Source organism: Schistocerca nitens, chromosome 8, assembly GCF_023898315.1.
Source record: "Schistocerca nitens isolate TAMUIC-IGC-003100 chromosome 8, iqSchNite1.1, whole genome shotgun sequence".
NCBI classification, from domain to species: Eukaryota; Metazoa; Arthropoda; class Insecta; order Orthoptera; family Acrididae; genus Schistocerca; species Schistocerca nitens.
Window position 1 is genome coordinate 516,445,926 of NC_064621.1, and position 25,089 is coordinate 516,471,014.

The following is a 25,089-nucleotide window of genomic DNA, read 5'->3' on the forward strand; positions in this document are numbered from 1 at the left end:
TGTGTTATCTGCTCTGACTCCCTCAGTGCCCTTCAGAGTCTGGATCCAGTCCACCCCATCGTTCAACGGATCCAGGACTGCCTCCATTTGTTCCCGGATGGGGGAGCCCAAGTGACGTTCATGTGGGTTCCTGGCCATGTTGTTGTGCCTGTGAATGACGCTGCTGATGCTACAGCCAAGGCCGCAGTCCATCTCCGTTGGACCGCCTCTTACTCTGTTCCCTCACGAGATATTTGTACTTTTCTATATCAGTATATCGCGTCACTATGGCATGACCGTTGGTGCTCCCTTCATGGGAAGAAACTCAGAGAAGTCGAACCTCTCCCAACAGCCTGGACGACTTCCTCCTGGCCGTCTCGCCATGAGGAAGTAATGTTAGCTCGGTTGTGAATAGGGCACTGCCGCTTTAGTCACCGCCACTTGTTGAGTGACGACCCTACACCCAGCTGTCCTTTCTGTAGCCAGCCATTAACAGTCAGACATTTCCTGATCCTCTGCCCCTATTTTAGCCACTTACGTCTTAGGGTCGGGCTGCCGCCCGCTTTGCCGGACATTTTAGCGGTTGATGTGCAAGCTGTGGCTCACGTTTTAAGTTTTTTATAAAGCAGTAATATGACAAAAGAGATTTGATTTCTACCTGGTGACTCCGGTATCTTGTCAACATTTTTTAGATACTTTTCCGTAGCGTCCTGACATTTTAGTTTTGTTTTTTGTTCCTTTCTGTATTGGACTTCATAATGGTTTTTTGCCCTCATGGCCAATCTGTAGCACCCACATAGGGATTGTGAGGATAAGATTAGAATAATTACAGCACGCTCAGAGACATCCAATCAATCATTCTTCCTGTGCTCCATACATGAATGGAATGGGAAGAAATCCCAATAACTGGTGCAATGAGATGTACCCTCTGCCTACACTTCACAGTGATTTGCAGAGTATAGATGTAGATGTAAGTGTTAATGGAAAATTGCTTCACAGTAAACAGGTGATGGCCATTGGTATTCCGAAGGCTGGAAGAAGGGTAAAGAGGGATCAGCAACTGTGTCAGTGCAGCTTAGTAGAATTCTCTATTATAAATAGTCAGTGGCTGTCTCCCTGATGGACGAATGCTTGTTTCTGCTGCAAGTGTGTCACCATCATGACACAATTGTGGAATGCTGTAGTGCTGTGACTTGCTTGGACAGTTCAGTTATTTGTGCTTTAATGGTTCAAGAGAAGTCTGTTTTGACAGAGACAGTGGCAACAGTCTTCCACAGATTCATCTCAGCTATTCTATCAGCAGTTTGTTTGACAGCTTTGAGGTCACCAGTGCGAACTGCGAGTGTTTTCTGTGCATCAACAGGAAAGCACAACTGACTAATATTCCACAGTATATCGTCATTAGACGCGTTGACTGTCGGCATCCTAATGAATCTGTAAAAAAAAAAAAAAAAAAAGGACATAAAAATATGTTTCTAATGTAATGGTGGTTTTCCTCATTCCATTCCTTCCCTCAATATCATGGTTGTGGTGGCAGACTAATCAATAGCATAGTCTAAGGTTTTCAGTTAGATTGGAAGATGACAGTTTGCTTGTTAGTTGTCAGAGCAACTGAATGCGAATACAAACTATTGGTTTTGGTTTCAGATTAATCTTTTGAATAGTCAGAGATGTAGGTTTAGTGCTTGTGATATTTACATCATATTTAATACACATAATAATGGGAACACATGAACTTTGATTGTTGATTGGTTTAGCCATTCTTAATTTCAGGCAAATCTGTTGTTGCCAATACCATTTTCATTATAAATATCTGAAATTGAAGGTAAATTATGTAACAGAGAAATCTACATGTATTGTGATGTATATTATGTACATATGCCATGCATGTAGGTGACAATTTATTCAAAGTTTTATATGATACTCTAATGAACATACGGACGGACATAGGCTTATAAACTTTCAATGTAAATATATGTATGTAATATGTAGGGGGGAAACATTATTATATGAAAAAATGGTTCAAATGGGTCTGAGCACTATGAGACTCAACACCTGAGGTCATCAGTCCCCTAGAACTTAGAAATACTTAAACCTAACTAACCTAAGGACATCACACACATCCATGCCTGAGGCAGGATTCCAACCTGCGACCGTAGCAGTCGCGCGGTTCCGGACGGCATTATAAAAAATCTCAAAAGTTCTTGGCCAGTGTGCTTCAGATTTTTACATCATACTGTAATGAATATTCAGACAGACATAGGCTATATACAAGTGTTGGTACTTAAATAGTGGCAACTATTTATTCACAACCAATACCAAAGAGTTACATGCTTGCACCTGTTACTGTCCTTCAAAATACTCACCAGAGTTGAGTAGAACCTGTTGCCAGCGATGTGGAAGGTGTACTGTACCGTTAGCAGAGACTGTTCTGTTGATGGTGCAAATGGAGTGGTCTAAAGTTATGGTTATTCTCGTGTACGACTGTGATGGTGTTATCCTAACGCATTACGTTCCTCCACAGCAGACTGTCAGTGCACAGTATTACTGTTCATTTTTGGAGCATCACCTGCAACAAACTTTGCAAAAGAAGCGGCAACACATTCTGCACAACCCACACATCATTTTGCACGACAATGGGCGCATATAGCGCAAACTGTTGCAGCTCTGTTCGGTCGATGGGACTGGGAAGTACTGTACCATCCACCATACTCCCCGGACTTAATCCTTGTGACTTTGATTTGATTCCGAAGATGAAGGAACCACTTCGTGGCATTTGCTTCAGAACTGTTCCAGAGATTCAACAGGCAGTATACCGCTCCATTCGCACCATCAACAGAACAGCCTCTGCTAACGGTATACTACACCTTCCACATCGTTGGCAACGGATTCTACACAACGCTGGTGACTACATTGAAGGACAGTAACAGGTGCAAACATGTAACTCTTTTTGTAACGGTTGTGAATAAATAGTTGCCACTATGTAACAGGAAGTGCAAAATGGCTAAGAAGGGATGGCTAGAGGACAAATGTAAGGACGTAGAGGCCTATATCACTAGGGGTAAGATAGATACTGCCTACAGCAAAATTAAAGAGACATTTGGAGAAAAGAGAACCACTTGCATGAATATCAAGAGCTCAGATGGAAACACTGTTCTAAGCAAAGAAGGGAAGAGTATATAGAGGATCTATACAAGGGCAATGTTCTTGAGGACAATATTATGGAAATGGAAGAGAGGAGGTAGATGAAGATGAAATGGGATATATGATACCACGTGAAGAGTTTGACAGAGCACTGAAAGACCTAAGTCGAAACAAGGCCCCAGGAGTAGACAACATTCCATTAGAACTACAGATAGCCTTCGGAGAGCCAGCCCTGACAAAACTCTACCATCTGGTGAGCAAGATGTATGAGACACAGGCGAAATACCCTCAGACTTCAAGAAAAATATAATAATTCCAATCCCAAAGAAAGCAGGTGTTGACAGATGTGAAAATTAGGCTATTTACAATTTGTACAGAAAGCAGATGGCAGTTATAACAGTCGAGGGACATGAAAGGGAAGCAGTGGTCGGGAAGGGAGTGAGACAGAGTTGTAGCCTATCCCCGATGGTATTCAAACTGTATATTGAGCAAGCAGTAAAGGAAACAAAAGAAAAATTCGGAGTAGGAATTAAAATCCACGGAGAAGAAATAAAAACTTTGAGGTTCACCAATGACATTGTAATTCTGTCAGAGACAGCAAAGGACTTGGAAGAGCAGTTGAACGGAATGGACAGTGTCTTGAAAGGAGGATATATGATGAACATCAACAAAAGCAAAACGAGGATTATGGAATGTAGCCGAATTGAATTGGGTGATGCTGTGGGAATTAGATTAGGAAATGAGACACTTATAGTAGTAAAGGAATTTTGCTATTTGAGGAGGAAAATAACTGATGATGGTTGAAGTAGAGAGGATATAAAATGTTGACTGGCAATGGCAAGGAAAGCGTTTCTGAAGAAGAGAAATTTGTTAACATCGAGTATAGATTTAAGTATCAGGAAGTCGTTTCTGAAAGTATTTGTATGGAGTGTAGCCATGTATGGAAGTGAAACGTGGACGATAAATAATTTGGACAAGAAGAGATTAGAAGCTTTCGAAATATGGTGCTACAGAAGAATGCGGAAGATTGGATGGGTAGATCACATAACTAATGAGGAGGTATTGAATAGAATTGTAGAGAAGAGAAATTTGTGGCACAACTTGACTAGAAGAAGGGATCGCTTGGTTGCACATATTCTGAGGCATCAAGGGATCACCAATTTAGTATTGGAGGGCAGCGTGGAGGGTAAAAACCATAGAGGGAGACCAAGAGATGAATACACTAAACAGATTCAGAAGGATGTAGGTTGCAGTAGGTACTGGGAGATGAAGAAGCTTCTACAGGATAGTGTAGCATGGAGAGCTGCATCAAACCAGTCTCAGGACTGAAGACCACAACAACAACAACAACATGTAACTGTGTAACACATAAAGGGGAAATATTGTTACTAAAAATCTCGAAAAGCAATTGACCAACTTACTTCAGATTTGTACATGGTACTCTAATGAACATTTGGACATACATAGGCCATATTTTTCAAATATATATATATAAATGTTTAATACAGAAAGTGGAAACATTCTTACCAAAAAACCTCAAGCAGTACTTGACCAGTTTAATTTAAATTTTTGCCCGACATGCTAATGAACATCTGTACTGACAAGGGATACATATATTTTTTTAAATATATGGGGTGATTATAATTAAACTTTCAAACAGCTGTAGAAATAACACCACTGGTCAGAATGATATCAAATTGCAACGAAATATTATTGTAGAAGGGGAAAACATATGACAGAAGAAAAACAAATAGTTAACAAAATGTGGCAATAGATGGCACTGTAAGGTTCAGAATTTAATAGTGGTCAGTTACAAATGAATCATACAACAATGCCTAAGGTGTACATTTGACATGCTGTAGTGTGCATGGGTGTACAGGTGTGATACTGTTAGTTACATGAGCCCATCCAACACGGCAAGGTCACATCACATCGGATGGGAAAAATCGATTTTTAATTGTCCTGAGGCCAAAAACTGCACAAGAAGCATCACTCACATCGCTTTTTAATTGTCCTGAGGCAAAAAACCACATAAAAAGCATCAGTCACATTGGTTTTTAATTGTCCCAAGGCCAAAAACAACATAAAAAGCCTCAATGACATCAGTTCTTAAATATCCTGTGGCCACCTACTTTACTGGCGCAAAACATGTTCAATATGCTATCCACCATTTTCTGCAACAAGTTGAAATTGAGAAACAGCATGCTCCACAACTAATTGAAGTGTTTCCGGGGTCACGTTCAAAATGTGTTGCGCAATGTGTGCCTTCAATGCAGCTAAGTTTTCAGTCAGAACACTGAACACAACATCTTTCAGATTGCTCCACAGCCAGAAGTCACACGGATTAAGATCAGGTGATTGGGATGGCCAGGCTGTAGGGAAATGATGGCTGACAATTCTAGCATTTCTGAAATGGCACTTTAGCAGCTGCTTAACTGGATTTGCAATGTGCGGAGGTGCGCCATCTTGCATAAAAATGGTCCCATCCACACATGCACGCTGTTGGAAAGCTGGAGTGACATGGTTGTGCAAATAACACTCATAGCACTTACCAGTGACAGTGCAGGTAACAGGACCGAAAGCACCTTTCTCTTCGAAAAAATATGGCCCTATGACAAATGATGCCGTAAACCCGCACCACACAGTGACTTTTTCAAGATGAAGTGGTACTGGTTGATTTGCGTGTGGATTTTTTGTTGCCCATATTCGACAATTCTATGAATTGACATATCCTGTCAGGCGGAAGTGGGCTTCATCTGTCCACAAAACCTTCCATGCGAGCAAGAAATTCTAAAGCAAAGTTCTCTCTTGTTGGCAGATCAACAGGAAGCAACTCGTGCACATAGGTAATTTTGAATGAGTAGCAAAGAAGTACGTTTCGTAGGATTTTATGCACCGTGATCACAGGTATCTGTGTGCCCTACATGTTTGTACATCACCACTCGTCTCCTCCTGCATTGCTGTGGCTACTGCTTCCACTGATGTTGAATCAATTTGTTTCATCCCTCTACCAGGTTGCACATAAAAAGAACCCGTCTTTTCAAATTTCCGAATCATTATCTCCAGACCCACGGGAGTCATCGGACCAATGCCTTTTTCCCAACACTTCAGTGTTGGGAACTTCCGCAGAGTGACATGTACACAGTCATCATTCTTGTAATACAGCTTTACAAGAGAGTGCGATCCTGCATTGAGACAGTCACGGCGAACGTCGCATACGCCAGAGGAAGAAAAACAGTGTAGTCTGTGTGTTTATACCAACTTCAATGGGTCGTGTGCTTGACAAGTGTTTTCATTTATGTATTCTGACACATACAGCACCAATCTATTGATCAATTTTCATACTATTTTTTTTTTCTGCCGTACATTTTCCCCCTTCTCCGATAATATTCTGTTGCAATTTGACGTCATTCTGACCAGTGGTGTTATTTCTACAGCGCTTTGAAAGTTTAACTTTAATTGTAATCACCCTGTATATATTGTATTAGTATATACGTAATATATTAAGGAGAAATGTTATCAAAAATCTTGAAAAGTTCTTCATCAGTTACGTGCAATTTTTAGAGCATACTGTAATAAACATTCATATAGACATAAGCTATATATTTCTTTAGACAACAATGTACAGGTTTTCTGATAAAACCAACTGTGGGAAATAAAATACTATGCTGTGCTCTGCTGTGAATATGCGTGGTTTAGCTTTCTTTCTTTTTATCTTTCTTGCAGTTTTAACGAAGATAGTAGGGCATTTCAACCATTAGAGAACTTGTTTCTCCCATACTTATTGTTCCTCGTTATATGTATTTTTAAACAAAAACTGTATACACAACAATGTGCTGTTACGTTTTCTTCCTTGCAGTCGATTTTCACAGGAAAGAGGAAAGTTGTAGTTGTTGCTTGTTGGCTTATTATTAGAATATTATTATGGAATCTGAATTTCCAAAAACAATAGCCGAGGCTCATGGCCAGAGAGAGAGAGGGGGAGGGGTAGATGGATACAGGTTGGGGGGGGGGGGAGGAAATGGGCTGAGAGGGGGAAGGAAGAGGTGGACAGAGAGTGTAACTAGATGGACAAAGAGTGTGTGGGGAAGGAGATGAATAGAGAATGTGTGGGGAAAGGATGGGCAGAGAGTGTATGGGGAAGGAGTTGAACGGAGATGAGAGTCGGGTGGTGGATGAACAGAGCTGGTGTAGGTGGTGATGGACAGAGGTAAAAAGGAGGATGAGGAAATGGACAAAGAGAGGAGGAAGGAGGAGATTGAGAAATAGAGGGGGGAGAAGAAAATTCGAACAGATCTCCAATTCCCAAACAAGTTTAGCAATTGTGAAGCATTGCTGGGTTCAGTTGTACACTATAAAACATTTTTCTAGTTAAGGAGGAATTCGTCCTATCTTCATTGAACCATCACCAGTGTGAAACCATTGTTTCCATTCAATACTGGAGGGAGCCCAACCATCACCAGTGTTCAAACCATTGTTTTCGTTCAATACTGGAGGGAGCCATAATGTAACTTTTGCTTAGAAGGGTGTGGAAGCTCAAAAACTAAGAGATTATGTATATATCATCTTTTTTAAATATACTTGTGGTGGTGAGTGGTTGTCAGCTCTCATTTTTGTATACAACAAAGGTTTAAGATATAATCTGTGTACAACACAGTGGCTTGTGAAGTGTAAATGTCAATTTTTTCACACTTATAACATTTATTATGCTTGTTATTGAAGACTTTTTTAATGTAATGTTTGATGACTTTTAGTTATTACTTTGACATATTTCCCTGGAATGATATTTTTTTCCATAGGTACAAGTACACCAATGAGAATGTTGAAGTATCTGAGACATGTGAATTGCATACTAAAGGATGCAGGAGTATTCAGTTTAGTGAAGATGGAAACACAATATTTTCTTGTTCGAAAGACAAGTCTATAGTACTTACTGATGTGAAAAGTGCAAAAATGAAAAAATTTTATGACAATGCTCATGAGTAAGTAGTCTTATGGTGGTATTATGAGCATGCATCATGAAATATAGTTGTACAATTTCTAATATTTATGTTAATGTACTGTTTTTCAGAGATGCACCATATTGTTTATATGTGATGGACGAAAACTTATTTGCTTCAGGAGATGAAAGTGGTACAGTGAAGGGTGAGTACAGTTACATTAAACATTTGAAATTCGGTGTTTTATGACATACTTTCAGTTTAATGTTTGTTTTGAAAGAGGAACTGTAGAGATTGTTAAGAGATGTGTTAAATAGGTCAAGGATGGGAGTGAAAATCATATGCACCAAAGTGCACATGAAGTGATCTAGAGAAACCAAAATTTGAGTGACTGGACATGAATTTGCTCCTCAGCTCTCCCAGACACTTCTCATTGTTCAAAACATAGCTCCACCTTGTTTTGCAGATGCTTCATTCTGTTCTAACCACTGTATTGTGAGGACTTACTTTCATGTTCCTAGAAAAGCATTTATCATTATACAGAGTGCGCCTCTTTGTCAGGCTCTATCGAGATATCGATATTGTTGTTCGATTTGAATTACGAGTGTGTTGTAGTACGTTCTTTGGCTCAACAGATGTTAGTACTTTCATCTTGGTATTGAGAAAACAAGATGGCAATGAAAATTTATTGTAAAGTGGTTTTTCAAGTTTGATAATGCCATTGAAATACCACATCAGTGGAGGCGTGAGTTTGAAACAGAATTGCCAACCCGCCTAGCAATTAAACGCATCATTGAGAAGTTTGAATTGCATGGAACGATTTGTGATATTCACAAAGGAAGATCAGGAAGACAGCGTACAGCTACAAGTCCTGCTTTGTCGGCTCTTGTGTTGGAAACATTAGTTAATTCTCCACAGAAGTGGTGGTGGTGGTTAGTGTTTAATGTCCCGTCGACAACGAGGTCATTAGAGACGGAGTGCAAGCTCGGGTTAGGGAAGGAAATCGGCCATGCCCTTTCAAAGGAACCATCCCAGCATCCGCCTTAAACGATTTAGGGAAATCACAGAAAACCTAAATCAGGATGGCTGGAGACGGGATTGAACCGTCGTCCTCCCGAATGCGAGTCCAGTGTGCTAACCACTGCGCCACCTCGCTCGGTATCTCCACAGAAGTCTACTATGCAATGTGCACATGAAGTGGGGGTTAGCAGTACAAATGTATGAGGCATTCTGAAAGTTGCAAAGTGGAAAGTTTACATTCCACGATTACTGAACACAATTAATGATAATGATCCTGATCGCTGAATGTAATTTTGCGAATGGTATTAGTAAATGGTAACTGATGATGAACAATTTGTGATGAAGGTAGTGTGAAGTGACGAGGCACAATTTGAACTTGATGGAACTGTGAATCGGCATAACAGTGTGTACTGGGCACTGGAAAATCTGTATGTTTATGTGGATAAAGCGGTTAATCTACCAGGGGTTCATGTGCATTGTGGACTATCATCTAAGGCTTAGTAGGACCCTTTTTCTTTGATGCTATTGTCACTGGAGAAGTGTACCTGTAAATATTATGCACATCAGTTTTGCCAGATATATGTGTGCTTTATGGATCTGATGAAGAGGTCGTCTACAAACAGGACAGGGCCCCATCACACTACCACCTAACAGTATGAGCTTTCCTGGATTACAAGTTTCCAGGGCATTGGATTGGACAAAGAGCTCCCATCGAGTTCCCTCCACAGTCGCCAGATCTAACACCTATGGACTTTTACTTGTGGGAAACTGTGAAAGATAATGTCTATCGATGTAAGCCACATATGCTGGAGGAACTTCACTAGGAGATTACAGTGACATGTGCAGCGGTCTCCACTGTGACATTGACTGACGCAGTTGCTGCGACCACTTGTCATTCTGTTATCTGTATAGCTGTCAACAGTGAACATTTTGAACATGTCAAGTAACCATGTGCTAAACTGAATGTTGTACAACATGTGTGATCAAATATTAAATGTAAAATAAACACATAAGTAATAATTTTTGTTACTTAAAGTGTGTGTACATTTTTCTGGCGGACTCTGTATATATTCTGATTTAACCCATATGCTCTTTGCATTTTGCCTGTTTGCTCATTTATTGCAAATCTTTATAATTCATTTTCATGTGTTATTGCTCCAAGATTTTCTTGCAGTATTGTTCTAAGGTATTTAAGTTTCTGACCTTGTCCATTTTACTTACTTTTACATGTGTGTATTTGGGTATAATTGTGTGTTATCCACAAACACATACACTTTTTTCATCTGAGATTCTGGAAAATGTATCACTTTTATACTGTAAATGTTTCTGGTGCCAGTACTCAGCATTTTGTCTCGTGAAGGCCTCTTCGTGATTTAGTTTTTGCAGTTGAATTTTCTGTTTCATACATGCTGTTCAGAAAGTTGTGCAGTTACAACATATGTTGGAAGTGACGTCCATGGGCAGCAATACAAGCTTGAACCTACTTAATTCTATTGGAAAATACGTTCTGCAGATCCGATTGTGATACACTTTGTAAGCCACAGACTGTGTGTGGGTGATTGTGATACACTACAGATTTTTCTGCTTCCAAAAGAAAAAAGTCTGGTGGATAAGGTCCGGTGAGTGAGGTGACCATAGGTTTTTTGAGTTGACACATTTCCCAAAAAACTTTGCCAGAAAGTGCATAGTGTTGTTAGCTGCATGTGCAGTAGCACTATTTTGTTACTATGAGTAGATGATTTCACGTTCCTTTAGCTGGCCAATGAAATCATGGATCATTAAATGATGACTTTCATTGTTAACAGGTTTTCAAAAACTAAAGGGTCAGTAATACAGTGTGCGGAAACTGCTACCCACACTTCATTTTTCTGAGCATGGAATGGCATTTCAAGCACAGCATGTTGAATGTGAAAGTGTGTTCTATGTTTTTGTTTTATATGTTAACATTACCGTAGATGTGGAACCTGTCCATGTCTGTATAGAAGGTGACATCAAGAATATATGTGATATTCTTCTCAATAAAGGATGTAAAGCATTTGCAGCAATGCATTCGCTTTTCATGATCTGCATCTTTCAATTCAAGCACTGCTGTCACTTTATTCAAGAAAAATTTTGTTTTTGACTAACCACTTTATGTACAGTTGTAAGCCTGATATGTTTTTTGTGCAAACTCGCACAATGATTTTGCTGGATTCTCCTTCATAGAGTCAGAGATACCCAAAAACTTCTGTTTGTTCAACTTGGTCTTCCAGTTTGTTTGACGCAAAAGATGCAGCCTATTTTTCTCAAAATTTCTCAGTAAGTTGGCGAACTGCATTATGATGAGGTACATCTAACGGGGTCTTTTGGATGGCCGAGTAAAATGTTATTGCGTCCATTTGCTGTTAGGATGGGATGCGTGGGTGATAGTTCCGGGTAGTGCAGAATGTGGAACACGGAAAACTTAGTTTTACCATTTATTAATAAAGACGGCGCGACAATGCATTACGCGCGTCTGGTAACCCGTCATCACTGTGTCGAGAGCAATACATGTTCGCAACTGGGCGGCCTCAGACTGCTCTGTGTAGCCAGTGGCTGTGTACATGCCATGATGTGCGACTCAGATTGCATTTCCCGTCAGCATTCCGCGTGATAAATGCACAGCGCGGCGGCTCTCCCGCTGTGCGCTACTGCCGTACAATTCTGCCGTTACAATCACCCTCTCTCATGAAAACGAGCTACCGAAGATTGCTCGAGACGACCTCCTGGACGTCATGCGTTTGTCTCGCCAATGGCGGTGTTGGGGGCACTTCAACATTTATTCTGTTTGTAGACACAGTGACGATGGACACTGATGAGCGGGTTTTCAGGACAACAATTTCATACATTACATAGGCTGTACATACAAGAGACATCAATAAAAGCACAAAGAATGCAACACTGACAATCAAATATGGATTACCATTATTGGAAGATTAAATAGACTTAATTTTAGTTGCTACTTCTAAGAAATTTAACTCATTATTAGTATTTATTACACTTTCATGGATATCCGCAATTAAATTGTCATCCTCGGGTAAGCTGGACAGAGAATGATTTGCATAGGTCAGTAAGTATGATTCATTGTAATAAACAGGTGCTAAAATCTTCTGATCATCAGCTGACAAATGGTCAATCTTCTTCCAAATTTTGTTCTTTAATTCAATTTCATTTTCAGCTCCTTGTTTCAATGTTTCAATATCACTACAAGAATCTGTTTCCGTGATTGCTACATCTGCTGCTTCATTTGGAATCGGTATTACATCTTCTTTATATATGCCCGACACTTCAGCAACCTTTGTTCCTAATGGCAAAATGACATCTGTATTGCTCATATTCGTTATTGTTATTGGGACTCTCGCCACGTTCGGTCTCACCATTGTAGCTACGCCTATACTTCAGGCAACATAACAATGCATTGTATCCAATAATTCACAATTTTCCGACCGCTCGGTCAACAACAGAGCTCCTTTTCTGATCAGGGGCGACTTTACTTCAACATGGATTGTCTTCCCTGTTCCCTGAGGAACTTGCTGTGGCTGAGTAATTTGTGCTTCAACTCGGAGGGTTCCAACTGATGCGTCGGGCAGGGTGATTGGTCCCTTGACGTCAGAATTTGGGCTCCTTTGAGTGCGACATGAAGAATTATTTTCCAGGTTGTAATTGTTACGACCTAGTCTGATCCTTCCTTCTGCGACAAATATCTCTGCCCCGTTATCAGATAAGAAATCAAATCAAAGTACACCATCGTAGCGCGTTTCATTATTAGAAACCACTTGCACCATTGCTGTGTATTTGTCCTGGCCTAGGCACAATTCTACGTCAACTTCTCCATAGTTACGTAGTTTCCCACCGTTCAGCCCCCGCACATTAAACATTGGCGGTCTCAGCTTGTCTCTTTTGTCTATAGAACACCACATCAATGAGGTTTGTGCTCCTGTGTCGATCAATAATTTAATAATTTTTCCGCAATAAACAGCACCTATCACGAAGTCATCGAATTGATTTTCAGGTGCACTAACAGGAATCACTGCCTCGGGCAAGGGGCAGACGCTGTGGTGGCACGTATGTCCCCGCACTCATTTAAAGATCTGCCGAGTTGAAACTTCCTGGCAGAGTTGTCTGCTGCTCACATTTGGTTTCTTTTTGTTGCGACAGTTCCTCACTAAGTGACCTGTATCCCACAGTTGTGGCAGGTCCCGTTCTCCTTACAGTCCTGGTGCTTATGACTGGGCCTATTGCATCGGTAAGATTCCATGTTTGAGTTGAACACGCAACGTTCTTCTTTTTGCGTGACATTTGGGCATCTCAATGCTTCGACAAAACCAACAGCTGCCTCTACTGCTTCTTGAAATCTTTTACAGCATGCGAGTCTGACTGCTTTGTTTACTTCTTCCCCATACAACCCATGGATGAATGTGTCAAGTGCTCTCTGATCGGCTTCGAAAAGCTGGATCCGGTTCTCATTTTTGTCCTCTACAAGCTCATAAGTCTGAGCATTTATGTTTCGGATTCTATCAGCGAATTGCTTGATAGATTCGTCACGCAGCATGTGCAAACTATGGAGTTGTTCACGGTAGATTCTGGCTGCATTTTTGCGTTTGAACCTCTGAACCACTACCGTTTTAAAATCATTGTAAACTTCTGTTTTCACGCAAATCGGCTCCGTGCTAATGAAATCTTGTGCCACTCCTTGGATTCTCAATTTAGCAACTGCTAGCTTATCTGAATCAGTCCACGAACTCAACAGAGCTGCGCCTTCGAGTTTCCGAAAAAATACTTCACATCTTCCTCAGGTTTTCCAATGAACACTGTTACAGATGGCAACAGTCATGAACTGGCTTAAACCACTCTCCCCATTCTGCAGCATTGTTATATCATGTACTTTATTACTTGCTTTCTCACCATGATGGATTATACGACATTTTGAGGGAAGTATTTTTGATTTAGAACCCAGTACCACATCACATGATGAAGAATTTGGGCAGGAATTGCAGGATAGCACTCAAATATTCTTATGCTCATTGGTGTTGCCACCTGTGATAGGTTCTCTGGGGAAGTGCATACTTGGTGTAGTATTATGAATCGAAAGGAAAATAAAAACACCAAGCTAATTTGAAAAGTTATTCTGTGTCTTTGTATGTCATTAATACAAAAGAATCGTATGTTTTCAAAACCATATCCACAGAGCGTCAACAAAACATTTTGCTGTTATATTATTCCTTGTCCCAAGTCAGAGACCACACAGTGCATAATTTATATGGAACAAATAATGTAGAGAAAGTCTCAGCAGAATCCAAAATAATAAAAAGGGACAAAAATTTTGGGAATACTATAGGGTAGTGGCCATGTTCAAGACCCAGTGTGGTGTCAGTCAGACTTTACCTCATGTAACCTACAAAACATAATTGATAATCACCTCTATTTACAAAGCCACCATTGGTCCTTATTTTGATGTTGTCCTTTATTATGCTGTCCCAATATTCACAAGAATCCAAAATTAAACATACAGCTTTTTTTCAAGTTGTGTTCAGTGACAACTGATTTGTCTTTCTACCCCATCTGTATGCACCTGGATTGCCGCTGAATGCAGCATTGTATCTGTCTGGTGTACCAGAGCCCACACTCACATTGAATGCTGTAGATAATGCAAGTGCAGTCCCACTGAATCCTTGGCTAAGTCAACTAGATCTTTAACCTTCTGCCTTGCCCAGAAGACAGTTGTAAGATCATCTTTCATCAGAATCTTTGCTGTTGGTGGTCCCACATATAGGGGAAAAAGCCAGTTGCATGTCTTCTTCCTGCCATTTCAGGGCAGTACATTGTATGCCATGCCTTCTTAATTTTTGTGTCACTGTAGCCATGTCTTTCCAAGTCTTCCCTGAGGTGTTTCAGTTTGGTCCCGATGGTGGCAGCTAGATGTATGGAAATACAGATCAGTGCATGTCAGTTTCCTGTGTACAGAGCGACATAGTGTTCCATTTTACTTCTTCCATACTCAAATATTCAGGAATGGAAGACAGCTGTCTTTCTCTACAACCATGGTGAATTTTATGTTCCCATGAGTGGTATTGATATGTCTCTGAGAAATTTTTTGAGTGTTTTCCTGTCATGTGGCAACACAAAGAAAGTGTCACCCATGCATTTGTAGAAGCATCTGCGTTTTAGGCTTGCAGTCTCTGAAGTCATTTCCTCCAAATATTTTGTATTTAGATTGGTTATAGCTGCTGCCAGGGGAGACCCCCCTCCCTCCTCCCCCAATCACACTGTCCACCTGCTTGTAAAAATATGCATCGCTCTGAAAGTCAGTCGTAGTGAGAGCTTGTAGAAAAAGTCTCATTGTCTGTGGCTCAAAGTTTTATGCCATCAGTTCCAAGGAAACTTTTAGCACCACATGGATGAGCAATGTCATAACATCAATGCTAACTAGCAGATAGTAAGTTTGAAGTTTAAAATCCTTTTTTCACAAACTCTTGGAAGAGTTCTTCACATGGTTGATACAGTACCCTGCGAAAGGATTTAGTAATCCTGCCAGATATTTGTCCAGTTCATACATAGGTGAACTGTTTACTGGCAGAAGCCCATACAAGCTAGAAAGTGCGGATGCTTCCAAGGTTATAGATGTTTTACCCTCCCCATCGGCAAGTCAGAGTTCTTCAAAAGAATGACAGTCTTCTTTCTTGCTGCTTTGTGAGTTCCGTGTGTGCTGGATCCTGCAACAGTGCAGAGATTTTCTGATGTCCGCTGCCTTATAATTAAACCGCTGCAGTTGTAGGTTGCAAAGTACTTCACATTCTGCTGCTGTGATTTTCTTTTAGTACATTTCCCACCATATCTCTTCTACTGCCTCCACAGGCAGGCAGACCTCGAATGGTCTGTTCTATACTACTACTGCTCTCATTTTGGCATGCTTCTTGAAGTTGATGTGAAGTGAAGGCTCTTTGCCAGCAAAGTTTACAGTAATAGTGTGGGCAGAAAGATATACTCTGTGACCCACTGCACTGCAGTATCTACGTAAGGATAACAAAGACACCATCTCAACATTTGCCATTGCTATAAATACGTTGTGCCTTTGCAATGAACTCACTCCGCTGAAACCCAAAGGCTGTGCAATAAAATTCAATAGGAAGGGTAATGTAGAAAAACTTCACTGATAAAATGATTCCTGTACTAAAGGTGGGAAATCGAATTGTTTTGGAATGCATGTGTACGAAACTGGGGAATCCTACCTTGTCTGTAAGAAATTCTTTCAAATGAGTCTGATGCTTCTGTACTAATTGATTATAGCTTCCACTCAATTTAGGAATGTAGCAAGAGGAGGAGAGAATGGATTGATATTCATCACTCCCTGTAAGTCCCTGGTTAAGCTAATTCAGGATTATCAGTAAATAATCAAATAGGGTAAAACAGTTGGAGAACTGATATTGTATAGGAAAATAGGAATACAGGTGAACTACTATAAACAGCATAGTAAACAAGTTATCATGGTCAACATAAATCCAGTCCCCTCTTGCCACAGTGGTGCAAGTGTATACACCTTCCAACTCTAGCAGATGATGAAGCTGAAAAAAAGGTATGATAAAATTAAAGAAATTATTCAGTTGGTTAAGAGTGATAAAAATATAATTGTGGTGGGGGCTAGAGCTTAATGTAGGAAAAGGAACAGAAAGAAAAACAGCAGGAAGTCAAGGACTGGGAGAAAGGAATGAAAGGGGTAAATCACATTGTAATACTTTGAACAAAGCGCAGTTATAGCAAATACTTGGTTCATGAATCATGGAAATATGTTGTATGTGTGTGGAAGAGACCAGGAGATATTGGAAGGTTTCCAGATAGATATTATATAATGATAAACCAGATTTAAACTGCAAAACATTTTAAGGGGCAGATGTGAGCTCTGACAATAATTTATTTGTAATTTACAGATTGAAACTGATGAAACTGCAGAAAGGTAGGAAATCAAGGAGATGTGACTTGGATAAATGAAAGAATCAAGGATGGCTCAAGAGTGTCAAAGGAAACATTAGGCAACAATTGACTGAAAATGGTGGAAAGGAGTGCAGTAGAAAGCAAATGGATAGCAGTGAAAAATGCAGTAGTGAAGTCACAAGCAAATAAAATAGGCAAATTGACAAGACACAGTATAAATCATTGGAGAACACACAGGATATTAGATAGAACTGATAAAGGGAGAAAATATAAAAATTCAGCAAATAAAGCATGCGAAAGGGAATACAGATGCCTAAAAAAATGAAATTGTCAGGAATGGCTAGAGTGGAAATATGTAAAGCTGAAGCCGTGTACATGGCTATGGGAAAAATAAGTGTCACATATAAAAAACAAAAGAAATCTTTTGAGAAAAGAGAAGCAGCTGTGTGAATCAAGAGCTCTGACATAAGCTGGGACTAAAAGGTGGAAGGACTATGTTGAATGGCAATACAAAGGAAATGAATTTAATACAATATTATGGAATGGAATTGGAAGATGTGGCATTTGTGAGAAGAATTTGACTGAGCAGTGAAAGATCGAAGTCAAAAAATGGTAGTACTGGGATTCTGGGTATTCTGTCGAGTTGTTGTTCCTATTTTATGCACAGTATTTCGATGAATGATGCAGCCCTCTTCCTCAGGTGGTACGAGTTTTGTTGTTATGTGTACTTGCTGCCTGTACTCTAACCACTATTGTTGGTCTCTCACGACTATTAAAGAGCAGAGTTTAATTATGCTATGCCTTTGATCCACTTTCGTTTTGCAGAGCTTGCACTGATATTCCACGAAATGCAAATTCTCTCAGCATTTCCCAATGTTGGTGGATGTTATGGTCGACAAGATTGTAATAAATTGAGTTCCAGAACCCAAGCACTATTTAAATTGAAACCACCATCCCTGTTCATCAGGTTTTTTGACACCTTTATTTCCATTAACTTCAGAACTACAAATAAAACTGAGATGAAGGTGATGACTTTTCTCAACAAGACAAGTTTGCCATGTAACATCATTAAGGGTCTTAAAACACGATCAGCAGTGCCACCATGACTATATGGCTTTCTTAAGGTACACAAGGAAAGAAGTCCTCTAAGACCCATAGTTACTAATGTTGGCAAACCTACATACCTGCTAGCAAAATACCTGAAGTGCATTCTCAGCAAATATGTGGGGAAGTTCAAACATCACATCTGCAACTCCACCACCTCAGTCAGGATACAGATATTATGGTCAGTTTAGATGTTATCTCCTGCTTTACGAGAGTTCCACTTTCTGATTTCTTTTAACTTATTATAGAAAAGTTTGATGATTGATTCACAAAACTTTTTCACACATGTTCTGACATCTACTCATTTTGTATTTGATGGAAAATATTATCTACAAATCAATGATGTGACTATGGATAGTCAGTTATGACAAATTTATACATGGAACACTTTGAAATGAAGAGACTAGAATCTGCCTAGTTGAAACCACATATTTCTATCGGTAAGTCAGTGACACATTTGTAGTGTGGTCACACGGAATATATAAGCTTCAAGAGTTCCTGGAACATTTAAACTCTATCCATTGTTATATAAAATATGTGATAGGACTTGAAAAAGATAACCAACTATCATTTCCCAACATATTATTTAGAGAATAACAGACGGATTCCTGGGTCTGAGTGTATATAAAAAACGTATACACACTGACCTCTCTGCATACTTGAACACTTTCAGATAAGAGGAGCCTCGCCGAAGATTTACAGCACCTAAGAATAGTGTTCTGAAGGAATGGGTACTCAGATCATCAAACAGAATGGGCAATGCAGAAAAAATCAAGAATGTGGGAGAGATGCAAGGAACATCAGCGACATACCCAACTAAAACAATGAAGCAAATCAGCTGACAACGAGCTCTGCCTCAAATGTAATCATGATATGAAATACAGTGAGAGTGCTAGCATAGTGCAAATGCCAAATTTCTGGGATAGCATAATGAATGAGTCTTACCAAAATAAAAATATCAGGAAACATAATAAAGGTTTCAATTTAAATAATGCTTGAGGTCTGGCACACAGTTATTAAAATCTCGTTGGCCATTATATCCACTACAGTTGAAAAACACTGAATGAATTTGTTTTTCACAGAGCATCAGTGTGAGCTCTGAAATCGAAAGAGTATCAAAGGATGTAGTGAGAATTGGGAGCTGAACTTGGCTATAAATAGTGGTGTGAGACCAGCAGTAGTTCAGTCTGGCTGTAGTCCAGGCAGCAAGTGCATGTAACAGAAAAACTTGCAGCACCTGAAGAAGATGGCTGGGTCAATTCATTGAAATGTTGTGCTTAAAATGCAAACAACTACTCGGCAGAACATCCAGAACAACAGTATTAATTAACTGCACCAAGAAAATCTGAATGATCATGAAGAAAGGTATCTGGAGTAGATAATATTCCCTCAGAAGTGTCGAGCTCTTTGGGAGAATCAATTATGATGAAACTATTCTATCTGATAAGCATGATATAAGATAAGTTAAATACCCTCAGACTTCAAGAAGAATGTAATAATCCCAGTTTGAAAGAAGGCTCATGCTGGCATATATGAATGTTATTGACCATCAATTTACTAAGTCATGGTTGCAAATACTGGCACAAATTATTTATAGAAGGATGTCAAAACTGGAGGAAATCAACCTTAGCTTTGTAGCTCATCTGTTATTCAGCATGTACATTGGGGAATCAGTGAAAGAAACCAAGAAGAATTGTGGAAAAGGAATTGAATTTCAGGGAGAAGAAATGAAACTCGATTTGTTGATGACATTGTAATTCTGTTAGAGACAGCAGGAAAGGGCCTGGAAGATTTGTTGAACTGAATGGATAATGTCTTAGAAGCAGGCTATAAGATGAACATCAACAAAAGTAAAAAAAAAAAAAAAAAAATTAATGGAATAAAGGCAAATTAAATCAGGCGATTATGAGGGACTGAGACATCTATGAGTAATAGATGAGTTTCACAAATTGAACAGTAAACAACTGAGGATGGCTGAAGTAGAGAGAATAGAAACTGACAATTGCAAGAAAAGCATTTCTGAAAAGGCAGAATTTGCTGACATTGAGTATAAATTTCAGTGTTAGAAGAACGTTTCTCAAAGTATTTGTCTGTAGTGTAGTGTTGGTCTGGAAACAAAATGTGGTCACTAAACAGTACAGATGCCAAGGGAATAGGAGCTCTAGAAGTATGGTGCTTAATGCTTAAGGATATATGGGTGTATTGGATAACTAATGAAGAAGTATGGAATTGAACTGGATAAAAAAGAAACTTGTGGTAGAAATTGAGTGAAAGAAAGGATTGGTTTAATGGGTTACATCCTGGGCCATGTGTAAGATACAAATTGTAGAGAGCGAAGAGGGCTTTGTGAAAGTCAGCAGGTTCAGGTGGATGTAAGTAGTAATCGTTATGGAGATATGAAGGGGCTATCACAGGATAGACTAATGTGGAGGACTGCATCAAACCAGTTTTCAAACTGAAGGCCACCACCACCAGCAACATAAAACAAACAGAGGGTCCAAGGAAAGGAAGTGTTCAAGAAGATGTTGTTTGGTGGAAATGGACTGGCCACTGAAGGAAGCAGTCCATTGCTCAGATAGATGGTGCTTGGCCAAAGCAAGAATTGGAACTTTTTGAGTGTGGGGCACAAACAGAATACATACAAATGGCTGTAGAACACTACAAGGAACTTTTGCGAATTGTGCCTTCTGGATACTACTGTGAACCAGCAGCTGAAGTATTTGGGAGGGAAAAAGAATTGATAAGGTTGGAAACTGTCTGACTAAATGTATTGATGTAAAAATCAATGATAGAGCAAGTGACAGCTGGTGAATCAAGCATGTTTAGGGTTTTTATCAGAGCTGTTTCAAACTGTTTCCTGAGGGAGATGAAGTGTGGAGATTTCTCTTAATTACTATTTTTTTAAAAAAGTGATATATTTTCAAAGTATTCTTGCTGATGTTTTATCCACCTCTGCATCCCTTCAAACCATGAGGTGAAAGCTTTATGGTAGGCATCTCATGTGAGGTACTTCGGCACATATCATACACAGACAGGTGATTCTCAATACTCATTAGCACACTGAACTTGTATTCAGGAAGACGACAGTTCAGGCCCGCGTCCAGCCATCCTGATTTAGGTTTTCTGTGATTTCCCTAAATCACTTCTTGCAAGTGCTGGGATGGTTCCTGTGAAAGGGCAATGGCGGATTTGCTTCCCCATCTTTTCCTGATCTGATCCTGTACTCTGTCTATAATGAACTCGTTGTTGATGGGATGTTGAACACTCATCTCCTCCCCCTCCTCTCACTACTCAAATTGATGGTTCTGAATGGTTTCTTTCAGATTGAGGAACAGGAAGAAATTGTGCAAACTTAGATTAGGGCTGTAATGTGGTTGAAGAAGTTCTGGACCAGATATCAATGAGAGAGGTGATTTTTACCATCTGGTGAGCTGATGTGTGCGTATGATGGGGCCAATATCTAGCTCAGACCTGATTTTGGACTTTTTTTTTTAGGGGGGGTGGGGGGGGGGGGCACTTCAATAAATCTTGAAACTTCCAGACTCTCCAAGTATTGAACTTTGTGACAAACATAGTATGTGGGACATAACTGATTTATTCTGCTTATACAACAGAAGTCTTTATTTTTCAGTGTGGGATGTACGAAGGTCTGATCCAGTATTCTCAATAAAAGAAACAGATGACTATGTCACAAGTATGATTACAAATGAAGATAAACAATTCTTAGTTTATTCAAGCGGTGAGGGTACTATCACATCAGTGAACCTACGAAGCAGAAAATTGCACTTGCAGGTATTTATGAGGCAACAAATTAAGATTGTAATTAATTAAAGCAGAATTAGTAATATATATATATATATATATATATATATATATATATATATATATATATATATAAAGCATTGGTATGTTGATAGAGACAATAAAAAACACACAAATTTCAAGCTTTCACAACCCAAGGTTGCTTCATCAGGAAAGAGGGAAGGAGAGGGTAAGACGAAAGGATGTGGGTTTTAAGAGAGAGGGTGAGGAGTCATTCCAATCCCTTACCTTAGAGTGAAAAAAAGGACAGGTATACATTGGCACACACACAACATTTTTTACACACATGTGTGTGTGCGAGTGTATACCTGTCCTTTTTTCCCCCTAAAGAAAGTCTTTCCGCTCCCGGGATTGGAATGACTCCTCACCCTCTGCCTTAAAACCCACATCCTTTCTTCTTTCCCTCTCCTTCCTCTTTCCTGATGAAGCAACCTTGGGTTGCGAAAGCTTGAAATTTGTGTGTGTGTTTGTGTGTATTTTATTGTCTCTGTCAACATATCAATGCTTTCTCATTTGGTAAGTTACAGCATCTTTGTTTTTATATATATTTTTTCCCACGTGGAATGTTTCCCTCTATTATATATATATTTAATGTGTTTTCAGTCAGAACCATATGAAGAGGAACTAAATTGTGTTGGGCTTATGAGAAGTGAAACAAAACTTATTACTGGCACCTCTAAAGGCAAGATTTACATATTTAACTGGGGAGAGTTTGGTTATCATAGTGATGAGTTTCCCGGCCCTAAGCAGGCAATAAACTGCCTAATTCCTGTAAGTGAGAACATTGTGGTGACAGCTGGCGAAGATGGGCTTCTGAGGTAGATGAAATTGTAAAAAAGTCTGAAAGGTTGCTGTATTACTTGACATTGTATCTAATCAAGCTTTTATTTACTTTCAGAGCTACACATTTGTTTCCTCATCGTCATTTGGGCATAGTTGGCCAGCATAAGCTAAATATTGAGGCAGCTGACATATCAGGGAATGGAGAACTTCTGGCCTCGAGCTCCCTTGATCACACAATCAAGTTCTGGAATATAAAATATTTTGAAGATGTGCAGGTAGATGAAAAAAAGAAAGCAAGAAAGAAGGAAATGAATCACAATCTACCATCATCAAAATTTAGGAATTCATCGGATTTTTTTGCTGGTCTGGCATAAAAAATGTGAGATTTGCACATTGTAAATATTGTGATTTTTTACAAGTGTACAATTCATGAGTAAAGTTTATTTATTCTTGAGGTTTGTTTTAATTACATTATTGGAAAACAGTGTGCAGTCTTTAAGATCAATGTTTTAAATTTTTTAAAATCTGTAAGCTTTACTCTTTGAACTGATTCCAGCAACCCAGCCTCAGTTTAGATGTCTCAAGTTATAAAAATGGAAAAGGAATGGGCAAGAATCCCAAAGATGAGTTTAGTTCAAATTCATCATTAGGTATATTAAATGTTGCTTTTCCGAGAGAGAGAGAGAGAGAGAGAGAGAGAGAGAGAGAGAGAGAGAGTTTAATAAATTAGACAACTTTTAACACTAGCCTTTGTGTTAAAAGCTACAGTAATATGGAAAAGGGCAAGTAATATCAGCAGCCAATAATGTTTGTTTCCAAAGAAGGGAAAAAAATGTGTAAACAGATGTCTTGTATGAGGATAACAAAAACTGTTCTTTACCCACTCTACCAAACAACTTTTTGTTGTAAATCAGTAGCTCGCACTTGCTAGGTACAATGTGCTTGAAACAGTCTCTGTCATTTCCCTGTCAAATCCCTTAGGTTTGGTTTCTCAACTTCATATTTTTATCCAGTTTAAAGATCCTCTTGACTCCGAAAGCTAAAATTTGTCTTGTTCGCATGATTTCAATTCCTGTTATTTCCCAAACTGTGTTCTATACGACATTCACCTCATGGTGTGCTTTCTGGGATCCTGTATGTCAGACGGTAAAAACTGACCCCTCATACACTGAAGCACCAAAGAAACTGGTATAGGCAGGCGTATTCAAATACAGAGATATGTAAACAGGCAGAATACGGTGCTGCGGTTGGCAATGGCTATATAAGACAGCTAATGTCTGCCGCAGTTGTTGAATCAGTTACTGCTGCTACAATGGCAGGTTATCAAGATTTAAGTGAGTTTGAACGTGGTGTTATAGTCAATGCATGAGCGATGGGACACAGCATCTCAGAGGTAGCAATGAAGTGGGGATTTTCCCATATGACCATTTCATGAATGTACTGTTAATATCAGGATCCGGTGAAACATCAAATCTCCTGTGGCCGGAAAAAGGTCCCACAAGATCGGGACCAACGACAACTGAAGAGAATCGTTCAACGTGACACAAGTGCAACCTTTCCACAAATTGCTGCAGATTTCAATGCTGGGTCATCAACAAGTGTCAGTGTATCAACCGTTCAACGAAACATAATTGATATGGGCTTTCGGAGCCAAAGACTGACTCGTGTATCATTAATGACTGCAGGAAACAAAGCTTTACGCTGCACCTGGGCCCGTCAGCACCAACATTAGACTGTTGATGACTGGAACATGTTGCCTGGTCGGATGAGTCTCAAATTGTATTGAGCGGGTGGACATGTATGGGTCTGGAGGCAACCTCGTGAATCCATGAACCCTGCATGTCAGCAGGGGACTGATCAAGCTGGTGGAAGCTCTGTAATGGTGTGGGGCGAGTGCAGTTGGAATGATATGGTGTCCATTGTGCATTCCGACGGACTTGGTCAATTCCAGCAGGACAATGTGGCACCCCACACATCCAGAATTGATACAGAGGGGCTCCAGGAACACTCTTCTGAGTTTAAACTTCGTCGATGGCCACCAGACTCCCAGACATGAACATATTCAGCCAATATGGGATGCTTTGCAATGTGCTGTTCAGAAGAGATCTCCACCCCCTCGTACTCTTATGGATTTATGGACAGCCCTGCAGGATTCATGGTGTCAGTTCCCTCCAGCACTACTTCAGACATTACTTGAGTCCATGACATGTCGTGTTGAGGCACTTCTGAGTGCTTGCACGGACCCTACAAGATATTAGGCAGACGTACCAGTTTCTTTGGCTCTTCAGTGTAGGATCACTTTGTTGTATGTCTGTCAAAGACCCTTTTTCTTCGGTACAGGTAGACATAT

The 25,089-nt window shown here is 39.8% G+C and overlaps 1 protein-coding gene across 1 annotated transcript in view; it reads left to right on the forward strand.

The window, feature by feature from the left end:
- Window positions 1–23,191, forward strand: part of LOC126199158 (WD repeat-containing protein 55 homolog) — a 58,193-nt gene extending 35,002 nt beyond the window's left edge. Inside the window, exons 3-7 of the mRNA XM_049935913.1 lie at window positions 7,923–8,105; window positions 8,195–8,268; window positions 21,766–21,926; window positions 22,560–22,774; window positions 22,855–23,191. Coding sequence (XP_049791870.1) covers window positions 7,923–8,105; window positions 8,195–8,268; window positions 21,766–21,926; window positions 22,560–22,774; window positions 22,855–23,113 — 892 coding nt within the window. The 3' untranslated portion in view covers window positions 23,114–23,191. The remainder of the gene's footprint in view (window positions 1–7,922; window positions 8,106–8,194; window positions 8,269–21,765; window positions 21,927–22,559; window positions 22,775–22,854) is intronic.
- The last annotated feature ends 1,898 nt before the right edge of the window (window positions 23,192–25,089 follow it).